The 22,891-nt window shown below is 49.9% G+C and overlaps 1 protein-coding gene across 5 annotated transcripts in view; it reads right to left on the minus strand.

The window, feature by feature from the left end:
* Positions 1–22,891, minus strand: part of SNX10 (sorting nexin 10) — a 61,042-nt gene that overhangs the window by 24,498 nt on the left and 13,653 nt on the right. For 3 of the 5 annotated variants that reach the window (XM_031940544.1, XM_031940541.1, XM_031940543.1), the window contains exon 2: positions 8,547–8,600. In XM_031940544.1, the coding sequence (XP_031796404.1) occupies positions 8,547–8,570 (24 nt within the window). In that variant the 5' untranslated portion in view covers positions 8,571–8,600. Of the gene's footprint in view, positions 1–8,546; positions 8,601–18,996; positions 19,282–21,764; positions 22,283–22,891 lie in introns of those variants that run through there. The other 2 variants (XM_031940542.1, XM_012551412.2) reach the window with 2 other exon arrangements.

Genomic DNA, 22,891 nt, shown 5'->3' on the forward strand with positions numbered 1-22,891 from the left:
TACTGTGGAAGGCGCCTCCATCCCAGTCTCCCAGCCCCCACCGGCAGGGCCCTCCTGCACTCCGCCTGCGCCCCCCCTCTATCCAAACCCTTGCCGCATTTTCCACATCTGCAGCCCCTCTGATCTCCTGTCCCTTCTCTGCAGTCACCCCCCGACACAGACCCTTCTCACTCGGCTTCCTTAAGAGCACTTTCCAGCTGTAATCTCTCCAGTAAAAATCTCGGGGAGTGCCTGCCTGCCCCGGGCCCACGAAGAACAGCTCTGGCTTGTCTGGCTGACGCCCTGTCCCGGGCGACCCTCATCCACTTGGCGTTCCTGTGGGGAGGGTCACAGCCCCCTCACAGCCTCAGAGGGAGCTCAAAGCAGCTCGGGGGCACAGACCAGGTTTCCTTGTTCTGCGGATGGCGAAGCTTGTGCTCAGAGCTCCCCTCGGTAAGTCACCCACAGGGAGCTGGAGACAGAGACTAAGATTCAAACCCAAGCCTGTCCCAACCCTTCCCACCCCCTTATTTCTGACGAACTAGGAATGTAACGGAGAGAGCTCTGCGGGGGAGAGGGCTCTGCCTCAGTGTTCTTCAAACAGGCCCTCGGGGAGCTTCCACCTGGGCCAAGGGCAGCCCAACGATGGGAGCTTACAGGTGGAGTCCCCCACCTGCACTGCTCCCCCACCCCCATATCAGCATCCTGGGCAGAGCCCTCCTGGAATCCCATCCAGGCTCCCTCAGGAGACGCGGCTCAAGGGCCGGACTTGCAGCCAGAAGGAAATGGGTTCAGATTTACTAGCTGTGTGTCCCTATGCAAGTCACACTAAGCTCACAAGCTCACCCTCAGTTTCCTCATCTGTACAAATGGAGATAATCACAATACCCAAGTCTCACCACCCATAAGGCACCTGCAGACCTGAAGCTGCTCTGTGCACGCCAGGGAGCTGTTCCTGGTTTCCTTTGTGGGGGGAGACTCCCATTTGACACCATCATGAGCACAGAGTCATGATAACTTTTAGTGAGGGAGACGGGAGAATCACTCTCCTGGACCAGACAAGTGACTAATGCAGACTCAGACAAAAAGGAGCCTGTTCCATCCTCCCTCCCTCAGAGCACGCTGCCTTCCCCCCCCCCCTTTATTACAAGAGCATTTTCACTCTGGTCCATCCCCCCATGACAAGGCCGCGGCCTTTCCCTCACGGACTCCCCAGGCCCGGCTCCTCTCATCCTCCCCACTGAGTCTTATTTCGGCTCTTCCTTTGGGCCCGTCCCACAGGTGGGCATCTTGCCTGAATCAGGAACCGAAACCACCGGCTGAGAGAGACTCGGCAGCGAGTTCCTGCTGGCCAGCCGAATTTAGGGAAGGAGACTCAGAGGCACGTTTAAAATAAGGGAAGTGGAGGGAGACTGGGCAGCTGAAGCCCAAGCTACCGACCAGAGAAACCCAGGAAATGCCCGTGGGCCAAAGAGCAAACCCTCAGCAAGTAACCCAAACATAACCAACCCTATCATGGCGATTAGCAAGAGTCGTCATTGTTAAAAGCTGTTCCCCGCCTCTGATTCCATGGCTGTGTTATGTCTCCCCTGGACGCCCCCATCTGCCTCTCCTGCCTGGTTCCCTCTAACAAAAGAAAACACTTAAAAGAAGCCAAGAAATCCAGTGTCTCGGTCCCCTTGTGTATACCGCGCTCCAAATCCCCAGACTCCCACCTCCACCTTCTTCCTTATCAGCTTTCCAGGACCAAGGTCAGTTATTCAGCTCAACAGTGTTAGATGTTTGCCCAAAGGCCGACACTGGTGTTTTCTTCCTTCTCCATCACTTGATGCAGGTTCTCCCACGTTCTCAGAATTCTTCATTTTTCTCTTTTTCTCTAGGGGCCCTGGGGTTTTCTTCGCTGTGAGGAGCTCCGAGTGAGGAAAGTCCCTTTATCCAGGCCCCTGCTCTGAAATTTAAAGCTGGCCGGGTGCCTAAAGCACCTCGTGGCCTGGCACACAGTAAGCACTCAATAAATGTTTGTTGACTCTGTGACCAACACTCCTTATGTGACTTGAACCCAGGTCTTCCTGATCCTGAGACCAACTGTCTTCCCACAACTCTACATCTGCCCTGGTCCTTTCTGAAAACATAACAATACCCATAGAAGTCAATCCCTAATTAGCAAACATTAGTTACTTACTATATGCCAGTCGCTAGGCTGGGTTCTAAAGATAGAAAGAAGAATCCAAGTCTCCTAGAGAAGAGGAGGAAGGATCCCAGAATGCATCGTGGCCAATCGCTTCATTTTGCAGATGAAGAAACTAGGTCCTGCGATGATTCAAACCATTTCCATTGATCTTGTGATGAAGAGAGCCATCTCCACCCAGAGGGAGGATTGTGGGAACTGAGTGTGGTTCCACGACATAGCATTTTCACTCTTTCTAGTGTTGTTCGCTTGCATTTTATTTTCTTTCTCATTTTTTTCTGGTTTAATTTGATTTTTCTTGTGCAGCAAGAGAATTGTAGAAATATGTGTGTGTATGTTGTATCTAACATATATTTCTACTATGTTTAACTTATATTGGATTACTTGCCATCTAGGGCAGGGGGCAGGGGAAGAGGGGAGAAAATTGGAACACAAGGTTTGCGAGGGTTACTGTTGAAAAATTATTCATGCATATATTTTGAAAATAAAAAGTTTTAATAAAAAAAGACATAAAAAAGAAAAGAAAAGAAACTAGGTCCTGGAGAGAGGTGCTTACCAAGGTGACACAGATGGAAAGGAGCAAGGATTCAAATCCATGACCTCTCTTCCCAAATCTAGTGCCCTTTCTGTTGTACCAATGGGATCCCTCCCCTTGTGTCCAACAAGCAAGTCAAACACCTACTAAGTGCCCCTCTTATTGTGCAGGAGTTATTTGTGCCCATCCTATCCCCCCACTATTCCTGGCCAGCTTCTCCCCTCGGCAGTTTTGGGTTCCGGTTCCCCTTTCCTTCCTCCCTCTCTCCATGGGTCCAAACACATCCCGAGACACAGGTTTTTTGCAGCTTAGGTTTTGTATTTTTCTACAAGCAGAACGTCCACCATGTTGAATATTTCATTACAGATGGAGCCTTTCTTTCGGTCGCTTTCTTCCCTGGGGAATACATTCATTAAGGAAATCTATGGGGCAAAAAGTACGAGCTGTTTAATGACTTTTCTTATATAATTAAGATTCATTTTTTAGGTGCTTAGAAATAGTTATTAAGAAGGAAGTTCACACAAAAAGGGCAGCTTAAAGGGCCGTCTAATGGAATGAAATGCTTCAGGCTTGTGTGATTTCCACGGTAGGGGCTCTTCCACCCTACCTGGTCTATTGGAAACCCTTCCAGACTCAGCTCAAATTAATAATTCAATAAACATTAAGCACCTACTATGTGCCAGGGTTAAAAACAAAAGGAGGTGAAAGCCAGTCCTTGACCTTGAGGAGCTTACCTCCAAATGGGAGAGACACGCAAACAAACAGAGCAAGCTTTCTTTGTCCATCAACTCCACTGACCGGGTCTGTCCCCCAAATACAGCTGGGAAAACTACCTGTGTGTGAGCAGAGTCTCCCCAATAAATCATGGCTCGCCCAGCAGCTGGCACAGCTTACCAAGTGCTTCCGGACCAATCTGACCTGGCAGATGCAGCAACTGGGGTCGAGCGGGGAGGGGACCGGCGGTGTTGTTGTGGGGAAGCTGCCCCTTACTTTGAGGGACCCCAAGTTTCTCCCCAAACATGGCCCCCCTTTTTACATAACAAGCTGCTTCCAGGCTATTTTATGATCGTGCGTCCCAAAGAATGGAGGTGAACCTCACCTTCCAAAAACAATCGAGAAGGGCACGGAGAGTGGGAGGGAGTATCCCAAAATGCATTAGAGCTAAGGAAGCTTCTCCAAGTAGGAACCCTCTTTTGCCTCTTTTTGTATTCCCGGAAATTAGCAAGAGCCTAATAAATGCTGGCTGAAGGAATGAAGGACTGGGTGAGAAGAGGGATGAAGGGTGCCCTTGGAGAAATGAACAAGATACAACAACGAGGGAGAAAGAGGAAGGGAAGAAGGAGAGAGGGAGGGAGAACCGGCGGCTGCCTGTGCTCCAGCTGCATCTGCCATGTCTGGAGAACGATGGAAGGCCCCCAGTGTTCTGTCTGAGGCCGCTGAGATTCGCGGCAGTAGAACCGGACAGAAAGCAGCCGTCCATGAACCGGGGAACAGATAACCAGGCAGTGGATAACTGGGGAGCAGATAACCAGGGAGCGGATAACTGGGGAGCAGATAACCGGGGGGTGGATAACCGGGGAGCGGATAATGGGAATGGATAACCAGGGAGTGGATAACTGGGGAGCGGATAACCGGGGAACAGATAACTGGGGAGCGGATAACCGGGGGGTGGATAACTAGGGAGCAGATAACCGGGGAGCGGATAACCGGGGAGCAGATAACCAGGGAGCGGATAACCGGGGAACGGATAACTGGGGAGCGGATAACCGGGGAACGGATAACTGGGGAGCAGATAACCGGGGAGCGGAGGAGCGATAACCGGGGAACGATAACTGGGGAGCAGATAACCGGGGGGGATAACGGGGAGCGATAAGGGAGATAACCGGGAGGGATAACCGGGGACGGATAACGGGGAGATAACGGGGAGCGGATAACCGGGGATAACTGGGAGCGATAACGGGGAGTGGGGAGCGATAACGGGGAGGGAAACAGGGGAACAGATAACTGGGGAGCAGATAACCGGGGAGCGGATAACCGGGGAACGGATAACTGGGGAGCAGATAACCGGGGAGAGGATAACCAGGGAACGGATAACTGGGGAGCAGATAACCGGGGAGCGGATAACCGGGGAGTGGATAACCGGGGAGCGGATAACCGGGGAGTGGATAACCGGGGAGCGGATAACCGGGAACGGATAACTGGGGAGCGGATAACGGGGGAGTGGATAACAGGGGAACAGATAACAGGGAGTATGGCCGTGCCCGAGACTTACACGGATGGTGCAAGGGCAGGAAAGATGAGTTAGCGAGAACAGCGTAAACGGAAGGAGCTTCTCCCCCACAAATGGGAAGTGATGCTGTGGAGTGACAGGGCCCGAATGTGACATCTGGGCAGGATGGCCGGCCGGGGACCGGTTCTGGGCATGGAGAGCACATATTCACCGGCATTTTGTTGACCCTTTTTAAGCTCCTAACTTCAAAAGCTCCACATGCCCCCCCATGGAAACCCCCCGGGTGCGCCCGATGTTCTTCCAAGCCTGGCCCTGCCTGGGAAACGCGGCCTTTGTTTTCCCACTCAGGTTTATCTGCTGAAGAAACAAACTCTCAAATGGGAAACACGATCTGCGAGGAGGGGGACGGGAGGGGCTGTGGGAAGGAGGCAAACTCCACTCATAGGCCTTTGGAGTGTCACGAGGCATCAGGTGCAGGGCGAGGGAAGTCTGGGAGGCTGGGCCGGCTCGTTACTCAGAGGTTCTGGGGCGGCGGCCCCTCCCACCTAACCGGCCCCCCCACTGCACAGCAAGGTCAGGGGCCCTGCCCCACCCCCTCCCCGACTTCTTTGCTTGGAGACCCCCAGGGACAAGGGACTCACTACCTGTCCTGGCTAACTGGAAAAGCCAAAACACGGGCGTTTTTCCTTAAACTGAGCCAAACCTGCCTTCCTGCAACATGCACCCAGGCTAGTTCTGCTTCCACAGGATGCCCCTCAAATTCCTCAAAGCTCCCTTTCCGTCCCCTCCTCTTCTGCTCAAATTCGAGACTGTCGGGGCACTCAGGAAACTGGAGCAGAAATTTCCCAGGAGCACCGGCCTTCGCGGGTTCTCGCCAGCCTTGCCCGCTGCCTGCTCTCCCTGGTGGGGCAGCCGCTTCCCCGGCTCCCCCGGCCCCCCCCCCCCAGCCTGTCTTCCCCCACTCCCCTCACACGGAAAGGATCCAGCTGAATTTAGACTAAAGTGTTAGTGAGCACATGCCCTGCTTGGTCCCAATGGGGAAACCAGCTTATCCTTGGGGTAATTAATTTATCAACGCGCACTCCATTATAGATGAGGGGAGAAAGCTGAAGGCCAGCGGTCCTCTCCCACCCGCCCCCGCCCGGGATGTTCTCGCCTCTTCAGCTACAGATCGGCCCTTTGGTGGCCCAGTGGCCTGTGCAGGCTGGGAAACCCCGAGTTCAAATCCAGACTCAGATACTTCCTGGTTGTGTGACTGCCTCAGTTTCCTCATCTGCAAAATGAGGGTGAAAGTAGCACCTGCCTCTCGGGGTTACCCTGAGGATCAGATGAGATAATGACCATAAAACTCTTAGCAGCGCCGGCACATGATAGGTGCTTTAGAAACGTTACTTATTATCTATATTTTCAACATGTTTAACAATATTGGATACTTGCCATCGAGGGGAGGGGGTGGGGAAAAGGGGGGAGGAAGTTTAGAACACAAGGTTTTGTGAGGGACAATGGGGACAAATTATCCTGCCTGTGTTTTGAAAATAAAAGAAATTACAAAATTTAATAAATAATAAATTTAATAAAAATGAAACAAAGTCAAAAAAATTAGTTATTATCATCAACACGGAAGAGGGAGGCTCCTTACAAAGGAAATCCAGGTAATAACAAGAATAACAATAACTAAAGCATTGGAAAAAATCACGATATAAAAGCAATGGTCCCGGAGAAACAACTGAGTGGCCCCCGACTGAAGCCCCCCACCGCTGGCGGCTCCCAGCTCCCCAAGCCAAACAGGAAAGGGCCTTTTGGACCCCGGATTATAAATGACACCCCTTCTCCCCAAAGCCTCCCTGAGGAGCCACGATCCCCGCCCCCCCCCCTGCTTCTTGTCCCCATCCCCAGCACAGAGAATGGGCCTCAGTCTGGCTCCATGAATCATCTTTATTAAAATATGTGCCCATAATATTTTAATTGTAAATTAAAGCTTCACGCGCGGCTGAGGCTGAATGCTTCTCATCTGGCGGAGGCCCTCGGCCAAGGCCCATTAAGGGGAGGATCCGCCAGCCCCCACACCCTCTCCTGGGAACCAGGAGCTCCGGGGGGGGCTGGGGGAGAGGGACGGGGGCTCCGGCCCATCCTCTCACTCGCTCCCTGGATTTATTAAGGCAATAAAGCTGCCTCACCAAGGCGGGCACAGGTGCTCCCCGCCCCCAGCCTCCAACAAGGAATGAAAGGGACAAACTCCCAGCCTGGCACTGCCCGGGCACGGGGGTCTTGCTCCCTGGCAAGGGAAAGACCAAAATGAGGGGTGGGCTCAACTCTGGCCCGAATGGGGGAGACTGGGAGAGAGCGGAACAGCTCTAAGCGGGCACAGAGGCCCCCTCTGGGCAGGGAGGGGAGAAAGCCCCTCTCCTGCTTGGGCAAAAACCTCCCTGGTGGCGAGGCAACCCCCCCTTTGCGGCTTCTCCCCAGCCCTCACCCGCATGGGCACCCGGCGAATTTGCAGAAGTGACTCTGAAAGGCTTTCAGGCCTTCCGGCAGTTCTGCCAGGGTGGCAGGAACTCCGTTACGGGAAGCCCCGGGACCGGTGACCCCAGTGGGCCAGTGACCCCAGTGGGCCGGTGACCCCAGTGGGCCGGTGACCCCAGTGGGCCGGTGACCTCAGTGGGCCGGTGACCCCAGTGGGCCGGTGACCTCAGTGGGCCGGTGACCCCAGTGGGCCAGCACAGAAGGCTGGAGAGCTGGGAGCAGCCTCTGAGGGGGACGGGACCTAGAACTCGAGAACCAAATTCAGGACCTCCCGATTCCAGGTCCCGCCTCAGAAACCTCCTAGGGGGGAAGTCACGTTACTGCTTCCTCATCTGTAAAATGGGGACAATGCAACGCACTTTGCTAATTCTGTCTGATATAAAAGCTGGTCCCCCCCCACACCCACAGAGAGAAAGAGCCTCCCAAAAAGGCTTAGGAGAAGCCCAAGCTCAGCCTCCCCCCCTTGGCAGAGGAGACCCAGGGAGGGGAAATTACCCCTTCAAAGCCGCAGGTTCTAGAGCAGTTGGACATGAGTGCAAATCCTGCTTCTCGTCACCTACAGCATCCCAGACCTCATCAATCAAAGGAGGAGCAAGGACTGACCCCACCCTGGAGCTCCCTGCCTGCTCTGTGTCTAAGGTCCCAGCTCACTGAATTTCTCTGGGCCTCAGTTCCCTCATCTGTGAAATGGAAACACTACCCTATTGTGTGCCTCCTGAAAGAGCCTTAAAAATGTAAGGAGTCATGGGCTGACGGCGGCAAGGACCCTCGGAGAAGCTGGGTACCCATTTCACAGATGAGAAAATTGAGGTCCAGAGAGAAGTGCAGGGGCTATCCTGAGAAGCAAGAGCTGGGAGGGCGCCCCAAGCCCATCTAGCTTATTTTATAGATGAAGAGGAAGCTAGAAGGGTGATCTGCCTTGGGGGGCGTGGGGAGTAAGGCCCCGCACCCAGTTCTGCTCCCAGATTCCCAGACGTGGGTTTGTACCCAGAAGCTCGGACGCTCACCCCGCCCACCCCGGAGTTCTTCCCTGGCTGCCTGTGAGATCCACAAAAGGCCTTCATGGCTATTTCATGGGAGAAGTGACTTACCGTTTTCTTCTCCTCGGGAAACATCTTCAGCACTTTGTCCTGATCAATGGGAATCTGAAAGACAGAAGAGACACGTGAGTCCTTCGGAACCTCACGGCTGGGCCCCCTGCGCTGGCAGCACCCCCCCCAGTACCTCCCCCCACAGGTGCAATGCTAGCTCAGCTTTGCAGTCCTCTTCTTCCTCCTTCATCATCATCATTAACAACTCAATGTAGCCCTACTATGTGCCAGGCGCAGTGCTAGCCCAGCTTTGGATTCCTCCTCTTCATAAAAGCCCTACTATGTGCCAGGCGCAGTGCTAGCCCAGCTTTGGATTCCTCCTCTTCATAAAAGCCCTACTATGTGCCAGGCGCAGTGCTAGCCCAGCTTTGGATTCCTCCTTTTCATAAAAGCCCTACTATGTGCCAGGCACCGTGCTAATCCCGTTTTACATTCCTTCTCATAATCACCAATTTTATGCAGCCCTACTATGTGCCAGGTGCAGTGCTAATCCCGTTTTACATTCCTCCTCCTCATAATCACCAATTTTATGCAGCCCTACTAGGTGCCAGGTGCAGTGCTAGCCCAGCTTTGCATTCCTTATTCTCCAGTTTGGGGGGGTCTTTTCCCTTCCTGGATAATGAGGATCTCCCTCAGCCCTCAGCTGCGAGTCAGGACTGGACCCCCATTTGCCTGAATGGACTTTCTCCTATCTAGATCCTGGGGCTTTCTGCAACCCAGGCTGCCCTGGTCTGAATGCCCGGCTCTGCCTTGTGCCCGGCTCCGGCAGAAGGACGAGGGAGGCCGGGCGAGGGAGCCGGGTGCTGAGATGAGAAGGGAGAGAGCAGGCCGGGAAGGGACAAGGACTCTGCTCCCACTCTGGGCCCTTCCAGTGCGTGTAACTTCCTTATTGATTTGTTATTTTAACAGAAAAAGCCTGAGCGGAGCGTGGCCTGGAAACCAACCTGGGGAGGAGAACAGGTGGGAAGCAGGTGATGGAGGGGGTCGAAGGGACGGGTGAGCGAGCGCCGGGGCCCGACGGGGAAGCAGACAACCTAACCCCGGGACCAACCTTGGAGACCGGCCACTTTACAGACGGGGAAACCGAGCCCCAGCTGGGTGACACGGACGCCCACTGCAGCCCAGGGCAGTGCCCTACAGAGGCAGCCAGCCTGGGAGCCGCCGCTGCAGAGGCCACGTGCTTACCCGAGGCTTTAGAAATAAAAGCTGCTCCAGGACTCTTTGGGGAGAAGGCTCCAGGCCCGGCCTTGCATCCAAGGCCTAGGATCCCCTCCGTCAGAGTTCCCTCCCAACGGCCCCAGCGGTCCCGGCAGCTTGGAAGGGCCCGGAGCCCAGGGGGACACCCCCCCCCAACCCAAGGCTGCTGGTGCTGTTGTTGCTCCACTCTCCGGGATGCTGCAAAGGAAACCAAAGCCCAACGGTTTCCTATGGCTGCCGGCTTCTGTTAATCTCCTTAAAATGCTCTAACAGGATTTGTGTGAAATCAGGAAGCCGGGGCATCAGCCCAGTGTCCCGCACACAGTAGGAGCTTGAGGAGAACGAATAAATGAAATGCAGAAAATGGTAAATTCAACATAAAGGAAAGAGCAGGCTCCAAGCAGCTGCTGTTGCCTTGGTAACCAAGAACAGGAAATTCAACTTGCTATTAGAATATACCCATCCTCCCTTCCTGGTGGCTGGGGGAGGGAGAAAATCTGGAACTGAAAATAAAGATCAAGTAATTTTTTTTTTTTTTAACGAACACGCCCATCCTATCCTTTTTATTTTTTTTTTCAGAGGGGAAGTAGAAGAATGATGAAGAGCCATTTTGATTACACTGACTAAAACAAAAACAGCCAGCATCGAGAAAGCGTTTTAAAATCTGGATTTGCAAAAGCATTTTGAGTAAATCATCTCACTTGAAATAAAGTGATCCTGTAGATTAAGATTAATTTGATTCTGAATCTAGAGTCAGGGTTCTGGGTTCAAATTCAGCCCCTGCCACTTATCATTGTGCAGCATTGACCATTTATTCTCCTTCAGTCTCAATTCCCTTCTTGGTAAAATGAGGCATCGGCTCTAAATCTTTGATTCCTGATCATCGTTCCACCCAGCATGGATTCCGCGCCTAGTCAGTGCCCAGGACAAAACAAAGCAAGTGCAGAATCAGCCCCTGGGCTGGGAAGAGGGAGGTGCAGGGCACTGTCTGCTTCCCAGCAGCTCGGCCCCTTGGCCGTCAGGCCTCAAGATTGCACATCCAAGGCCCCTCCGCTGGAGAACAGCCGAATAAACTGTGGTACAGGAAGGCTATGGAATATTACTGTTCTGTAAGAAATGACCGGCAGGATGATTTCAGAGAGGCCTGGGAAGACTTAGAGGAACTGATGGAAGTGAAGTGAGCAGGACCAGGAGATCACTGTACACGGCAACAACAATACTATATGATGATCAGTTCTGATGGACGCGGCTCTTCAACAATGAGATGATTCAGACCAGTTCCAATGACCTTGTGATAACGAGAGCATCTGCACCAGGGAGTGTGGATCACAACACAGTATTTTCACCTTTTTGTGGCTGTTGTTTGTTTGCTCATTTTTTTCTCATTTTCTCCTCCTTTTTGATGGGATTTTTTATGCACCATGATAACTGTGGAAATGTGTTTTGAATAATTGCATGTGTTTAACCTAAATTGATCTAGGGGAGGGAGAAAGAAAAAATGGAACACAAGACTTTGCCAGGGTGAATGGTGAAAACTATCTTTGCATATATTTTGAAAAATAAAAAGGTATTATATTTTTAAAAAATCCAAAGATTGTACATCCAAGTATGAGCCAGGACACCAGAAAGGACCCGCAGACCCCAAGGGGCTTGCCCAGGGCCACGCAGTAGGATTTGAACCCGGATTTTCCTGATTGTAAGTCCACTCCCTTTGAATGTCTAGCACCTCTGCTGCCTCACTAGGGCTGGGTTGACCTGGCCCACAAAGGGCTCTCCGGCCAAGGAACCCAGTAACTGTTATTGATTCTCTCTTCTGCATCCAGATGTGCAGACCGTCAGAGCTGGAAAGCCCCCATGGCCAGCTGATGCAGCCCCTCATGTTACGGATCAGGAAACTGAGGCTCGGGGGTGAGCAAGGGCCGCATTTCCTGATTCCTGCACTTTGCCAGATACATTTGGAATTCAAAGCAGCCGGACAGGACAACAGAGCCGAGTTTCTGGTGAGAATCCGGACAGACGTGGGCGTCTCTGAGGACTTTCTGAAGCCTTCCAGGCACAATCCAGGCGCAGAAGCGCTCGCTCGTGGGAAGGATGGCGGCCTTGGGAAAGACCAGCAAAGGCCCACAAGCCCACCTCCCTGAGGCTGCGGTTCCTGGTGGGCGGATGGCAGGGCCACAGCTCCAAGGGGGAGGCAGCCCAAGCACGGCTGAGCCCCTCATTTCCCAGCCCAACTTCTCTCCAGGTGAAGAAAATGGGACTCAGAAAAGGTGACTCGTGGGAGCCCCACCACTAGTAAGTGTCTAGGAGGGGATCTGAACTCGGGACTTCTGGGTTCTGGAGCCAAACCTCTGTGTTCGGGGTCACCCAGCGGAGGGGGTGAAGGCCTCCAGAGAGAGAATAAACCGGTCTGGAAGTGGGCCCTGAGGGACAGTGACCGGAAGAAGGTTCCACCAAGGAGACTGAGGCCAGTCAGGCAGGAAAAGCACCAAGAGCAAGTGGGAAGGTCCAGAGAAACCGGAACACCCAAAAGGGGGGATCAACAGTAGCAAAGGATGGAACAGCCACTGGATTGGGCAATTAAGGGATTCTTGATAATTCTGAAGGGGCAGCGTCGGTCCAAAGTCTCAAGACTCCCTTTCAACATCCCAAATGTAATGTGCTAAAAGTCAGGGAAAGCCTTGGGTGGCAGGTAGCACAGCCCATAAAGTACCGGACCCGAAGCCAAATCCAACTTCAGTATGTACTAGTTGTGTGACCCTGAGCAAGTCACTTCACCCTGCTGCCTCGGTTTCCCCACCTGTAAAATGAGCTGGAGAAGGAAACAGCGAACCCCTCCACTATCTCTACCAAGAAAACCCCTCACAGGGTCATGCAGAGTCAGACACGGCTGAAAATGACTGAATAATCACCACAACAGCCCCGGGTTCCCTTCTGTTTGTTTACCAGCACCTAGAATACACTGGGCATGGAAAAATGCTGGCTGATTGTGCCAGTTAGTGACATAATGATAGAAATCTGCCATTAAGACAGTGTGGTCCATGCAACTGGGAAAAAATAAAATATTAAATAAATGGATAAATAAATAAATAAATAAACAAGGCAGTGTGGTACAGTGGTGAGTGGTTCCAGAAGAGCTGGGCTCTGTCCTTGTTTCTTTGGACAAATTACTTCAAGCACAGACCTCGGTTTCCTCTTCTGTAAAATGAGCGGGCTGGCTGAGCCGGCCCCCAGGGTCCCTTCCACTTTTGCAGCTCCATTTTTGGCATTTGTGAGCTCTGGTTTACGCGTCAGTCTCCAGACCCCGAGTGGAGAGCTGAGGAAGGTCCAGGAGCTCTTGGGGCTCTCTCCAGCCTTAAAGTCCACAGCTCCTGCTTTTAAGGCCGAAGCCCCAGAGACCACCCAGGTCTCCAGCTGGGGCAGGAACCAAAGAACGGGTCTAGTTAAAGAAAAACCCCTTTCGATGCCTCCTAACCTTGGCGTCCCATCAACGAGCCAAAGTCCAAATCTCAACAGCACAAACACACCTGGGAGGAAAGGTGAGGAGGGCAGGGCTGGGGAAACAAAATCAGCGTCCAGCTGCTCCAGCACAGGGGCCTCGGGCAGGCCATGCCGGCCAGCCCCGCAATTCCCTGAGGGGAACATGGAGCCTGCAGGGGTGAAGAGAGGAGGCAGAAGTCCTGGGTTCAAATCCAGACTGCCAGTTACTCCAGTAACAAGGATTTGTTAATATGCAACAAGGATGTTTTTTATAATCATTGTTTACTCCGTGTCAAGCACCGATCTTGGGCAAATTAGCCAGTCTCCGGCCCCTTTCCTTCCCTGTAAAATAGGTGGTTGTACAAGAAGCCTCTAAAAAGGCCCTTCTGTGATCCTTAAACATGCCCAATGAACCAGGTAACATCTGATCCTTAGAGCCGGTGCCCTTTTCACTGCGTTCTCCTCGCTTTGCTCCCAGAGAGCAGAGAATCAGGAAAGCCCTCGGAGCCATCCTGGGGAGGTCCCTTGTAAAGCCTCCTCTCTAGTCTTAGCTCCAAGGTCTCCAGGGCCGGGGAGCTCATCCCCACCAAGCAATGCACTCAGGAGTAGGAAGTGACCCTGAGCCTGAGCTTCCTCCCTGCAACTGCCCCAGGGCCCCCGATCTACCTTTGCTCTGCCCTCTCAGGCCAACCTGAGAAGGGTCAAGAACTTGGATCAATGCAGTGACCAATCAGAAACCCGAGAAATGAACAGACATGACTCCTGATGGGGAAGGGATGGGCCTGGGTGCAGGAGGAGACACAACAGAGAGGGGACCGGCTTGGGTGCAGGAGGAGACACATGGCAGAGAAAGGACGGACTTGGGTGCAGGAGGAGACACAACAGACCCTTTTTTTGAGCATGGCCAGTTCCAGAATTTATTTCTCTAAATCAGACAGAGATATATGTGTCCATATGTACATAAATATACTACAACAGTTTGTTTTTCTTTTCTTTTCTTTTTTTTTTTTTTTGAGAGGAATGGGATGAGAAAAAGAAAAATCAAAGTTTGTTTATTTAAATGAACCTCAAATTATCATAAAAAAACATATCAACAAAAACAAGACTAGGGGGCAGCCGGATGGCACAGTGGATAGAGCACCGTGCTGGAGTCAGGAGGACCTGAGTTAAAATGCTGCCTCAGACTTAACACTGACCGGCTGTATGACCTTGGGCAAGTAATTTAACCCCTATTGCTTCACCAAAAAAAAAAGAAATCAAGGCTGGCCCTCTGACAGAAATATCCAGAGGTTTAGAATGGAATAAAGATAAGCCTAATCACCCAGACTGGGTTGAGATAGTATCATGGCTCTCCCCAGCAGTCACTTAATAAGTGTTTATTGACTGACTGATAGATATTTACCGATACTGGCTTAATCTCAAATCTGAGGAAGTAATCTCCTCACAAATCACTTATTTTTCAGGCTCAATTCCACAGATTCGTAAGCAAATTCTCTTTTCTCCCATACCATCAGACTGCCTGGGCCATAATAAGTAATAAGTATTACTTACTTATTACCACATATCTATAGCAATATATATACTACAGACATAGTACATGTGTTACTATATTCCTATTATTACTTGTTATTATATAGCATTACATAATAATAAATACTTGCTGATGGGTTATCACGCTTGAACCTGGCTAGCAAATGGCGCTGGGGAGCACGGCCCCCAAGGACTCATAATCACAATCAGAGCTAATATTTATGCAGCCATTAAGTGCAGAAAGGCTTTATAAACATTGATTTCACTGGGACTTCTCAAGCTTGTGAGGGGGGCTGTGATCACCTCCATTTTACAAATGAGGAAACCAAGGCTGGAGCCGTTAACTGACTTGTCTAGGGGTCAACCCAGTCAGCCCATCCAAGTCAAGTCAATTGAATCTAAGGCAGGATTCAGATCTAGACCTTCCTGACTCATCTTTCTGCTAAACCAGGTGCTTCTCTAAGACATATTATATTTCTAAGAATTTCCTGACTCAGTGGTATGTTTGAAATAGATCTCTAATTCCCCGAGATGGGCATTTGCTTTGGCAGTAGATACCCTAACCACCTAGAAGTAGGAGGAAGGAACCTTAGGAATCCTCTTTCTGTTCTCTCATTTTACAGATTGGAAAACTGAGGTGAAGAGAATTAGAATAACTTCCCCAAGATCAGTAACATCAGAGGCAAGATTAGAATCAAGATCTTTTTCCACTACTCCCAATGGTTTCGGATCAAACATAAAGATGCTCTAGTCCTTGTGGCAACAGCAACAGAGAGTCAGCAGGTACTTAGACTATGAAGAGAAGTGAGTGACGTGGGCAGTATTCTGAGTGGACTCCTAAGAGGAAGAGAATAGGGGCAAGGGCCCTCCAAGCTGAGTAAGCACGGAGATGGAAATCTGTACCACTAGATCCCCATCACGAGATCACAGAACTCCTGATCTTTCTCATTCCGGTTTTCTTTGGTAACATGCTGAGCCTACTGATGCTCATTATGGTGGGTGGCCATGATCCACGGTCATATAGATCACCAGAAGGCTTCTGGAGCTCAAGAGAGAGGTTTTATTCCAGGGAGAATTGAACGATACCCAAAGGTAACCAAGCCCGCTCTCCTCCCATTCATTTCTGGGTCTCTCCACCGTCCACCCACAACGTCTGTTCAGGATGGACACACTGAAGGCCTAGGCCCAGGAATTGGTCATCCGGTAGCACGCCGTAGCACTGACAACAGACTCCCAGCAGAGAGTGACCCAGAAAATAACGGGAAAGGAAAGTGAAAAGTATCCTCTTCTCCAAAGTCAAAGAATGACATGTTTACCAATTTTATCCCCGTAGAATCCTTGAACATAGACAGTCCCCCCACCACTCATTTTTTTTTATTATAGCTATTTATTTACAAGATATCTGCATGGGTAATTTTTCAGCATTGACAATGCAAAACCTTTTGCTCCAATTTTTCCCTTCCTCCCCACCCCACTCGTTAAGTGGCTGCACGGTGCTGTGCGAGATTTTACAGCAGAAGCCCACCTAGCCCCTTGTGAGAAATCGAGAAGATCCAAAGGGAACCTGACTTTAAAAAGCTATCGGGAATCCCAGCCAATTTTAGGACTTCTTCCAGCAGTTTTATAACTGATTTCTGCAGAGAAAAAACAAATACAGTGCTGGAAATCAAAGACTACTGCGGTTTTAATATGGCCGTTTACAATCTCCCGGTGCAGATACAGAGCCAATTTTGAAAATACTCTGAAGAGAGAGGCAGCACGGGGACAGGAGAAAGCACAGTGGGGGGTTTGGAGCCATAGGTCCAGGTTCAACTCCAATGTGGTAGCCGGATGCCCAGTAAAATGCTAACTCCTGGAGTGCAGCAGCTTTTGTTTTTCTTCTGTTTTGGGAAGCTTCTTACTCTCTCACCTCCACACCTAATCTGTCACCAAATCCCTCCTTCGTAATGTCTCTAACACCTGCCCCATCCCCACACCTGGACTATTACAAGAGCCCACAGGTGAGTGTGTCTGCCGCAAGTCTCTCCCTGCTCCAAACCCTCCTCCACAGTCCCCCAATCAATTTTCCCAAAGTCCTCGGCTGGTCATGTCACCCCTCATTCTATAAACTCCAATGGTTTCCTGGCACCTCCAGGATCTGATAAAAAAATCCTCTGCCATTCAAAGCCTTCCATAATCTGGCTCCTTCCTATCTTTCCCATCTTTTTATACCTTACTCCACTTCCTGGCTTCCTTTTGGTCTCAACTAAGTTCCTCCCTTCCAAAAAAAGCCTTTTAGTCCTTCATTTTACTGCTTTCAGTCTGAGATTGTCCTCAATTTACCCTATCTGTATCTTTTTTTTTTTTACATGTTATTTCCTCCCAGACTGGAGAGCAGGGCTTGGTTATTTTGCCTTACTTTGTATTTCCAGCCTTGAGCACAGTATGTGGCACATAGTATGCTCTTAATAAATGCTGATTCATTGACTTATAGCACACAGCAGGCTGTTAATAAATGCTACCTAACTGATTTGCTGGCACACAGCAGGCTCTTAATAAATGCTAGCTGATTCATTGACTTATATGCACACAGCAGGCGTTTAATAAATGCTAGCTCAAAATAACTATATGGACATGTAAACATTTATTGTATTTAACATATACTTTAACATATTTAACATGTATTAGTCAACCTGCCATCTTGGGGGGGGGAAGGAGGAGGAAAACTGGAACAGAAGGTTTTGCAATTGTCAATGCTGAAAAATTACCCAGGCATATATCTAGTAAATAAAAAGCTATAAGAAAAAAAAAAAAAGAAAAGAAATACTAGCCGACTGCTTTACCGGCACACAGCAGGCTCTTAATAAATACTAACTGACTGATTTACTGGCACACAGCAAGCTCTTAATAAGTGTCAGCTGACTGACTTACTGGCATACAGCAGACTTCTAACATGCCAACTGGCCAGCTGATTTACCAATATGTGGTAGGGGCTCAATAAATGCTAACTGACCAGCTAACCTATGACAAACAGTAGGAGCTTAATAAATACCAGCTGACTTGACGGAGTGCTCAGAAATGAGCACAATCTTTGTGAGACTAAACTTCTGGTTTCTTTGGTCCAGGGAACTCAGAGAAGAAAGTCTCCATCGATGCACACACTCTGTAATTTATAATCTTAGAGTTCTAAGACCCTTTTCAATATGAAATGAGACCCGTATCAGAAGGCCATGTATCAGAAGCCAGACTCCGTCCGAACCTCCCTGACTCTGAGACTGCTCTCCAGCTGCCATGTCAGCCACCTCACTTCTAAAATATGATGAGCCCAGATTTATGAAACTGCTGACCCCTGGGAAACAGCCCCCGAGCCCTCGTTTCGAAGAGATCTCAGTACAACGTTAAATAGTCTTCACCTAACATGCTACAAAAGTCTCCCAAAGTGCTCAAATATTAAATTGTGGAACAGCAGTACACGAATATAACAGAATATTATTGTATGATTACAAATGATGAAGAGTTTCTTGGCTTCTCAATGGGTGGGGAAGGGTTGGAAGGAGGGAGAGAATTTGAAACTGAAAACAAAAATTATAAATTAAAAAAAAGAAGTGATGAAGAGGAGAAATCTGCAGAAACATGGGCAGACTGGCTCCTTGCTGTCAGGACCGATATTGGTTCTCAGAATTACTCAAATGTTTCCTATCTTTTTTAGTGCTCTTTCCATTTAAACGACTGTAACCATAATATGATGATCATTATTGGTGGAATGAAATTCAATTGAACTCAATAAGCATTTATTAAGCACCTACTATATGCCAAAAAATTCTTAACAGCTACCAGCCTCCGTTTCCCCGACTGTAAAATGGAAGAATAATAACCCCTCTCTCACAGGGTTGTTATGAAGATCAAATGAGATATTATTTGTAAACCATTTCTTGCAAACCTTAAAAGACTTTACGAATACTAGCTGTTATTAGATATAAACCTAAAAACAGAACAGACCTCGCCCTCAAGGAGCTCAGCTCTGCTTAGCGGACCGACATGTATACTCATAAGTAAATAGGGATGTGAGAGACGAAAGGTTGAAGAGCCGGCCTAAGAACCTGGGTTCAGATGCCGCCTTGGATTCACACTGGCCTTAAGCATTCCCTTAGACAATGCACCTCAGGGAGGGCCCAGGATTGCTGGGAAGTGTCCTGATCCAGGAGCTCCCCAAGCCAATGAAATCCCAGGTAACAGATACACGAATATGTCGTTAATGACAACTTACTAAAAATAGAGGAATATTGTGAAGTGGTCGCCATGGGTGGGAGCGGGTGGAGGAGACATCGGTGACGTCCTTTTACAGAGGAGGTGACTGAGGTCCAGAGACAAGGCCCAAAATATGCAAGGAGAAAGTAGCGGAGGCAGAATGTGGGCCCGGCTGCTCTCCAAGTCCAGAACTCTGGACAGAAAAGGCCATCCGCATCCAGAGAGAACCAAGGAGACCGAAGGGAAGTCAGCGCACGCTCTGCTCGTTTCTTTTTTCTGTTTTTTTCTCTCCCCCCAGGGTTTTTCCTTTTGCTGATTTTTCTCTCCCAACATGATTCATCCAGCAAAGTGTGTTAAAAATAAATAAGTGAATGAATAAATGAGAGAGACAGAGACGTAGAGACGACATCCCTCTAACTGACACCCCCAAGGAAAGCCGGAGCTCGGCAGCTCCCCGGGGAGTGAGAAGCGGGTGTCGCCACATCCCTTTCTGGAGGGGAAGCTTCCACCCCCCCCCCACTGGCAGCTGGCAGCCTCCCCCCACCCCCAGCAGCTGCCAGCCCGGGCTGCTCTATCACACTCACGGCTGACCCGAGCTCGGAAAGCTTTGCCAGATTTCTGCCACTCCCCGGGACGTGACTAACTTCTCCTTCTCGCCTCGCACAAGTCGCCGGGGATAATGAATCAAGGCTCAGCCGCCGCAGCCAGGCTCCTGGTAAAGGCGTCCTGATTTAGCACAGGTGCCGAGCCCAAAAGCGGGCATGGGGGGGTGCCCTGATTTTCAGAGGCAGGACCGAGAAATCACCGACTGGTAGGAGGGAAAGGACAAGCGGGCGTCCCGATTCTGCCCGAGGACCTCCAGGAGGAGGGGGCCCAGCACCCCGGCCTGCAGCCAGCCCGCTCCAGGGAAAGGGGCGGCAAGGTTCCGATAATAAATCGGGAATTTATAAGGGCTGCAAAGAGTTCTGCCCTCTGGAGCCACGCTGAGCAGGGCTAACCTCTAGCCCACGTTTCCTCTTCAGGATAAACCTTTCTTTGGTTCCCTGCCCCAGTGATGGACAGAACTCCCTGCTCTCCTCAAGGTGATGCTTTGAATGGAACCCGAGCCTCCGGCTGATGGGGGCCAAAGGTCCCCTCCCCAGGACTGGGCCCCCAACTTTCCAAATACAGCCCCAGATGTCACGAGTTTTCTTGACTCAGGGAGCGTGCAAACCCCCTGGACCTTTTTCTGCCTGGCAGCCTACTTCAGTGACTGTCCCAGTCTCGCTCTTCTGATCCACAACATACTGTGTCCCCTTTGGGTGAGAAACCGTTTATCCAACCTTGGCTGTGCTTCCGCTAAGCACAATTTCTCTCTACCTGCTTTGTGACCTACCTACGGCTCCCTTAAAATGAGCTTTAAAAAAAGCAAATCACACGAAATTCACAGGTCATGCTCAGAGGGACCCGACAGAGCTGAAATCAAGGTATCCGTAATGCCAAAATTCCAATTTCCACTCAATTTCAGCCTTGTCTCCCATAACCTCTGTTTCCCTCAGTTTCCTCAACTGTAAAATAGGGATAACAAGGCTATTGTGAGGATCAAATAAGATAATATTTGTGAAATGCTTAGCAGAGTGTTTAGGATATAGTAGGCGCTTATTTCTGGGAAGCTAAAAGCCACCACAGGGCACAGGGCACTGGGCCAGAAGTCAAAAAGACTCATCTCCCTGAGGTCAAATCTGGCCTCAGACACTTCCTAGCCTAGGACCCTAGACAAGTCACTTCACCCTGTTTGCCTCACAGACAAAAAAGAAAGAAAAGAAAGGAAGAAAGAAAGAAAGAAAGAAAGAAAGAAAGAAAGAAAGAAAGAAAGAAAGAAAGAAAGAAAGAAAGAAAGAAAGAAAAAGAAAGAAAGAAAGAAAGAAAGAAAGAAAGAAAGAAAGAAAGAGAAAGAAAGAAAGAAAGAAAGAAAGAAAGAAAGAAAGGGAGGGAGGGAGGGAGGGAGGAAGGAAGGAAGGAAGGAAGGAAGGAAGGAAGGAAGGAAGGAAGAGAGAGAGAGAGAGAGAGAGAGAGAGAGAGAGAGAGAGAGAGAGAGAAAGAGAAAGAAAAGAAAGAAAGCTTTCTTCTTTCCCTGTCTTCCCCTCTTTCAAGGACAAAAACAAAAGGTTTCAGAGCAATTTATCTAAACAAGACTGACAGCTCCAAGGCCAGATTATTAAAAATACACAAACATCCATATGCCCATATGTGTATGTATTTCCATATTGCCAGAAGAAGCCTCGGATGCTATAATCAATCCATTAAGAATGATTTCATAAGTGCCTGCTGAATGCAAGGCATTGTGTTATACATGGAGACACAAATGAAGCTGATGTCAGTCAGGGAAGTGTCCTGGGATGAACCAGAAGAAAGTAAAAGAGAGAGAGGGAGGAAAAAAGAGAGAGAGAAAGGAAGGAAGGAAGGAGGGGGGAGAGAAGTAGGGAGGGAAGGAGGAAGAGAGGAAGGAAGGAAAGGAGAGAGAAAGAAAAAGAGGAGGGAAGGAAAGAAGGAAAGAAAGAGAGAGAGAAAGAAAGAAAGAGAGAGAGAGACAGAAAGAGAAAAAAAAGAAAAAGAAAGAAAGAAAGAAGAAAGAAAGAAAGAAAGAAAGAAAGAAAGAAAGAAAGAAAGAAAGAAAGAAAGAAAGAAAGAAAGAAAGAAAGAAAGAAAGAAAGGAAGGAAGGAAGGAAGGAAGAAAGGAAGGAAGTTAGGAAAGAGACAGAGAAAGAAAGAGAGAGAGAGAGAAAGAAAGAAACTTAACTTTGTTACCTGCCCCAAAATCCGGTGCTCGAAGCCTGATTCTGCGTCTTCTGTCTGCTATTAGCTTGGTTAGGAAGTCTGCCTTAACACAAGCAGACCATAACTTTGAGGAAGAGGGCAGGGACAGGTGGAGGGCCCGCCCTTACAGCTGCCCGCCTTCAGCCACAGACTTCACAGCAAGGACTTGGCAAAGGTCCCCAAACCTGCCGAGGCCGGTGCCCGCTGCCCCCCACCCCGGCCTTTCTGAAAGGCCAAAATCCCAGGGAGAAGGAACTTTTCTGAAAATCCTCCCAGGGCCCCGGGGGGCTCGGGTCCTGTGTCAGTACAAGCTTCCCGAAAGCTGCTCGGTCGCTCAGAAAACCGCTGCCAGAAGTTCATGAGACCCTCAGCAAGCAGGAAATCCCAGATTTGACGACTACTTATCGAACGCGGGGCTCACTCCAATGGGAACGAATGTGGGCCAGGGGCACGCTGAGCAGCCTAACGAAGACCGGCGGAGAGAATGCAATCCCGCGTCTCCCTGAAAAAGGATCTGCTCTTCTTTCTCCCCAACCCCCCACCGAAAAAGTTGCTTCCCCATTTGGCCAGATTTTTTTCCTCTTTAATTATTAACTTTTGCTCACACGTCGCGCTTTTTTCCAAGGTAGAATTAGGGGCTTTTCCAGTAAATGAGGCTTAAACACCGAGTCCAGCAGAGACCTGTTCACACAATAACCACCAGTGTGGACAAGGGGCTCACCCTTTCCCAGGCCTTGGACGAAGCGGAGGTCCCCTTCCTCACTTAGGACAAACAAAAGATTTTAAAGAAAAAAGCAAGATCTCTCAATCTAACCAATACGTCAAAAATCTCTCACGTTAAATGCAGCATTCTCTCCCCCCTTTCCCCATAGCCCCCCAACTCCATAAAGAAGAGGAAGGAGGAACAGCCGGGTGGCTCAGTGGATGGAGCACCAGCCCTGAAGTCAGGAGGGCCCAAATTCAAATCTAGCCTCAGACACTTAACACTTCCTGGCTGTGAGACCCTGGGTAAGTCACTTGACCCCAATTGCCTCAGGGGGGAAAAATAGGGAGAGGGTCAGCAGCATCTTTTTTATGATTATCAGCCTGATGATACAGCAGCTAATAATATAATAATA

The sequence above is a fragment of the Sarcophilus harrisii genome, chromosome 5 (assembly GCF_902635505.1).
Source record: "Sarcophilus harrisii chromosome 5, mSarHar1.11, whole genome shotgun sequence".
Classification (NCBI taxonomy): Eukaryota; Metazoa; Chordata; class Mammalia; order Dasyuromorphia; family Dasyuridae; genus Sarcophilus; species Sarcophilus harrisii.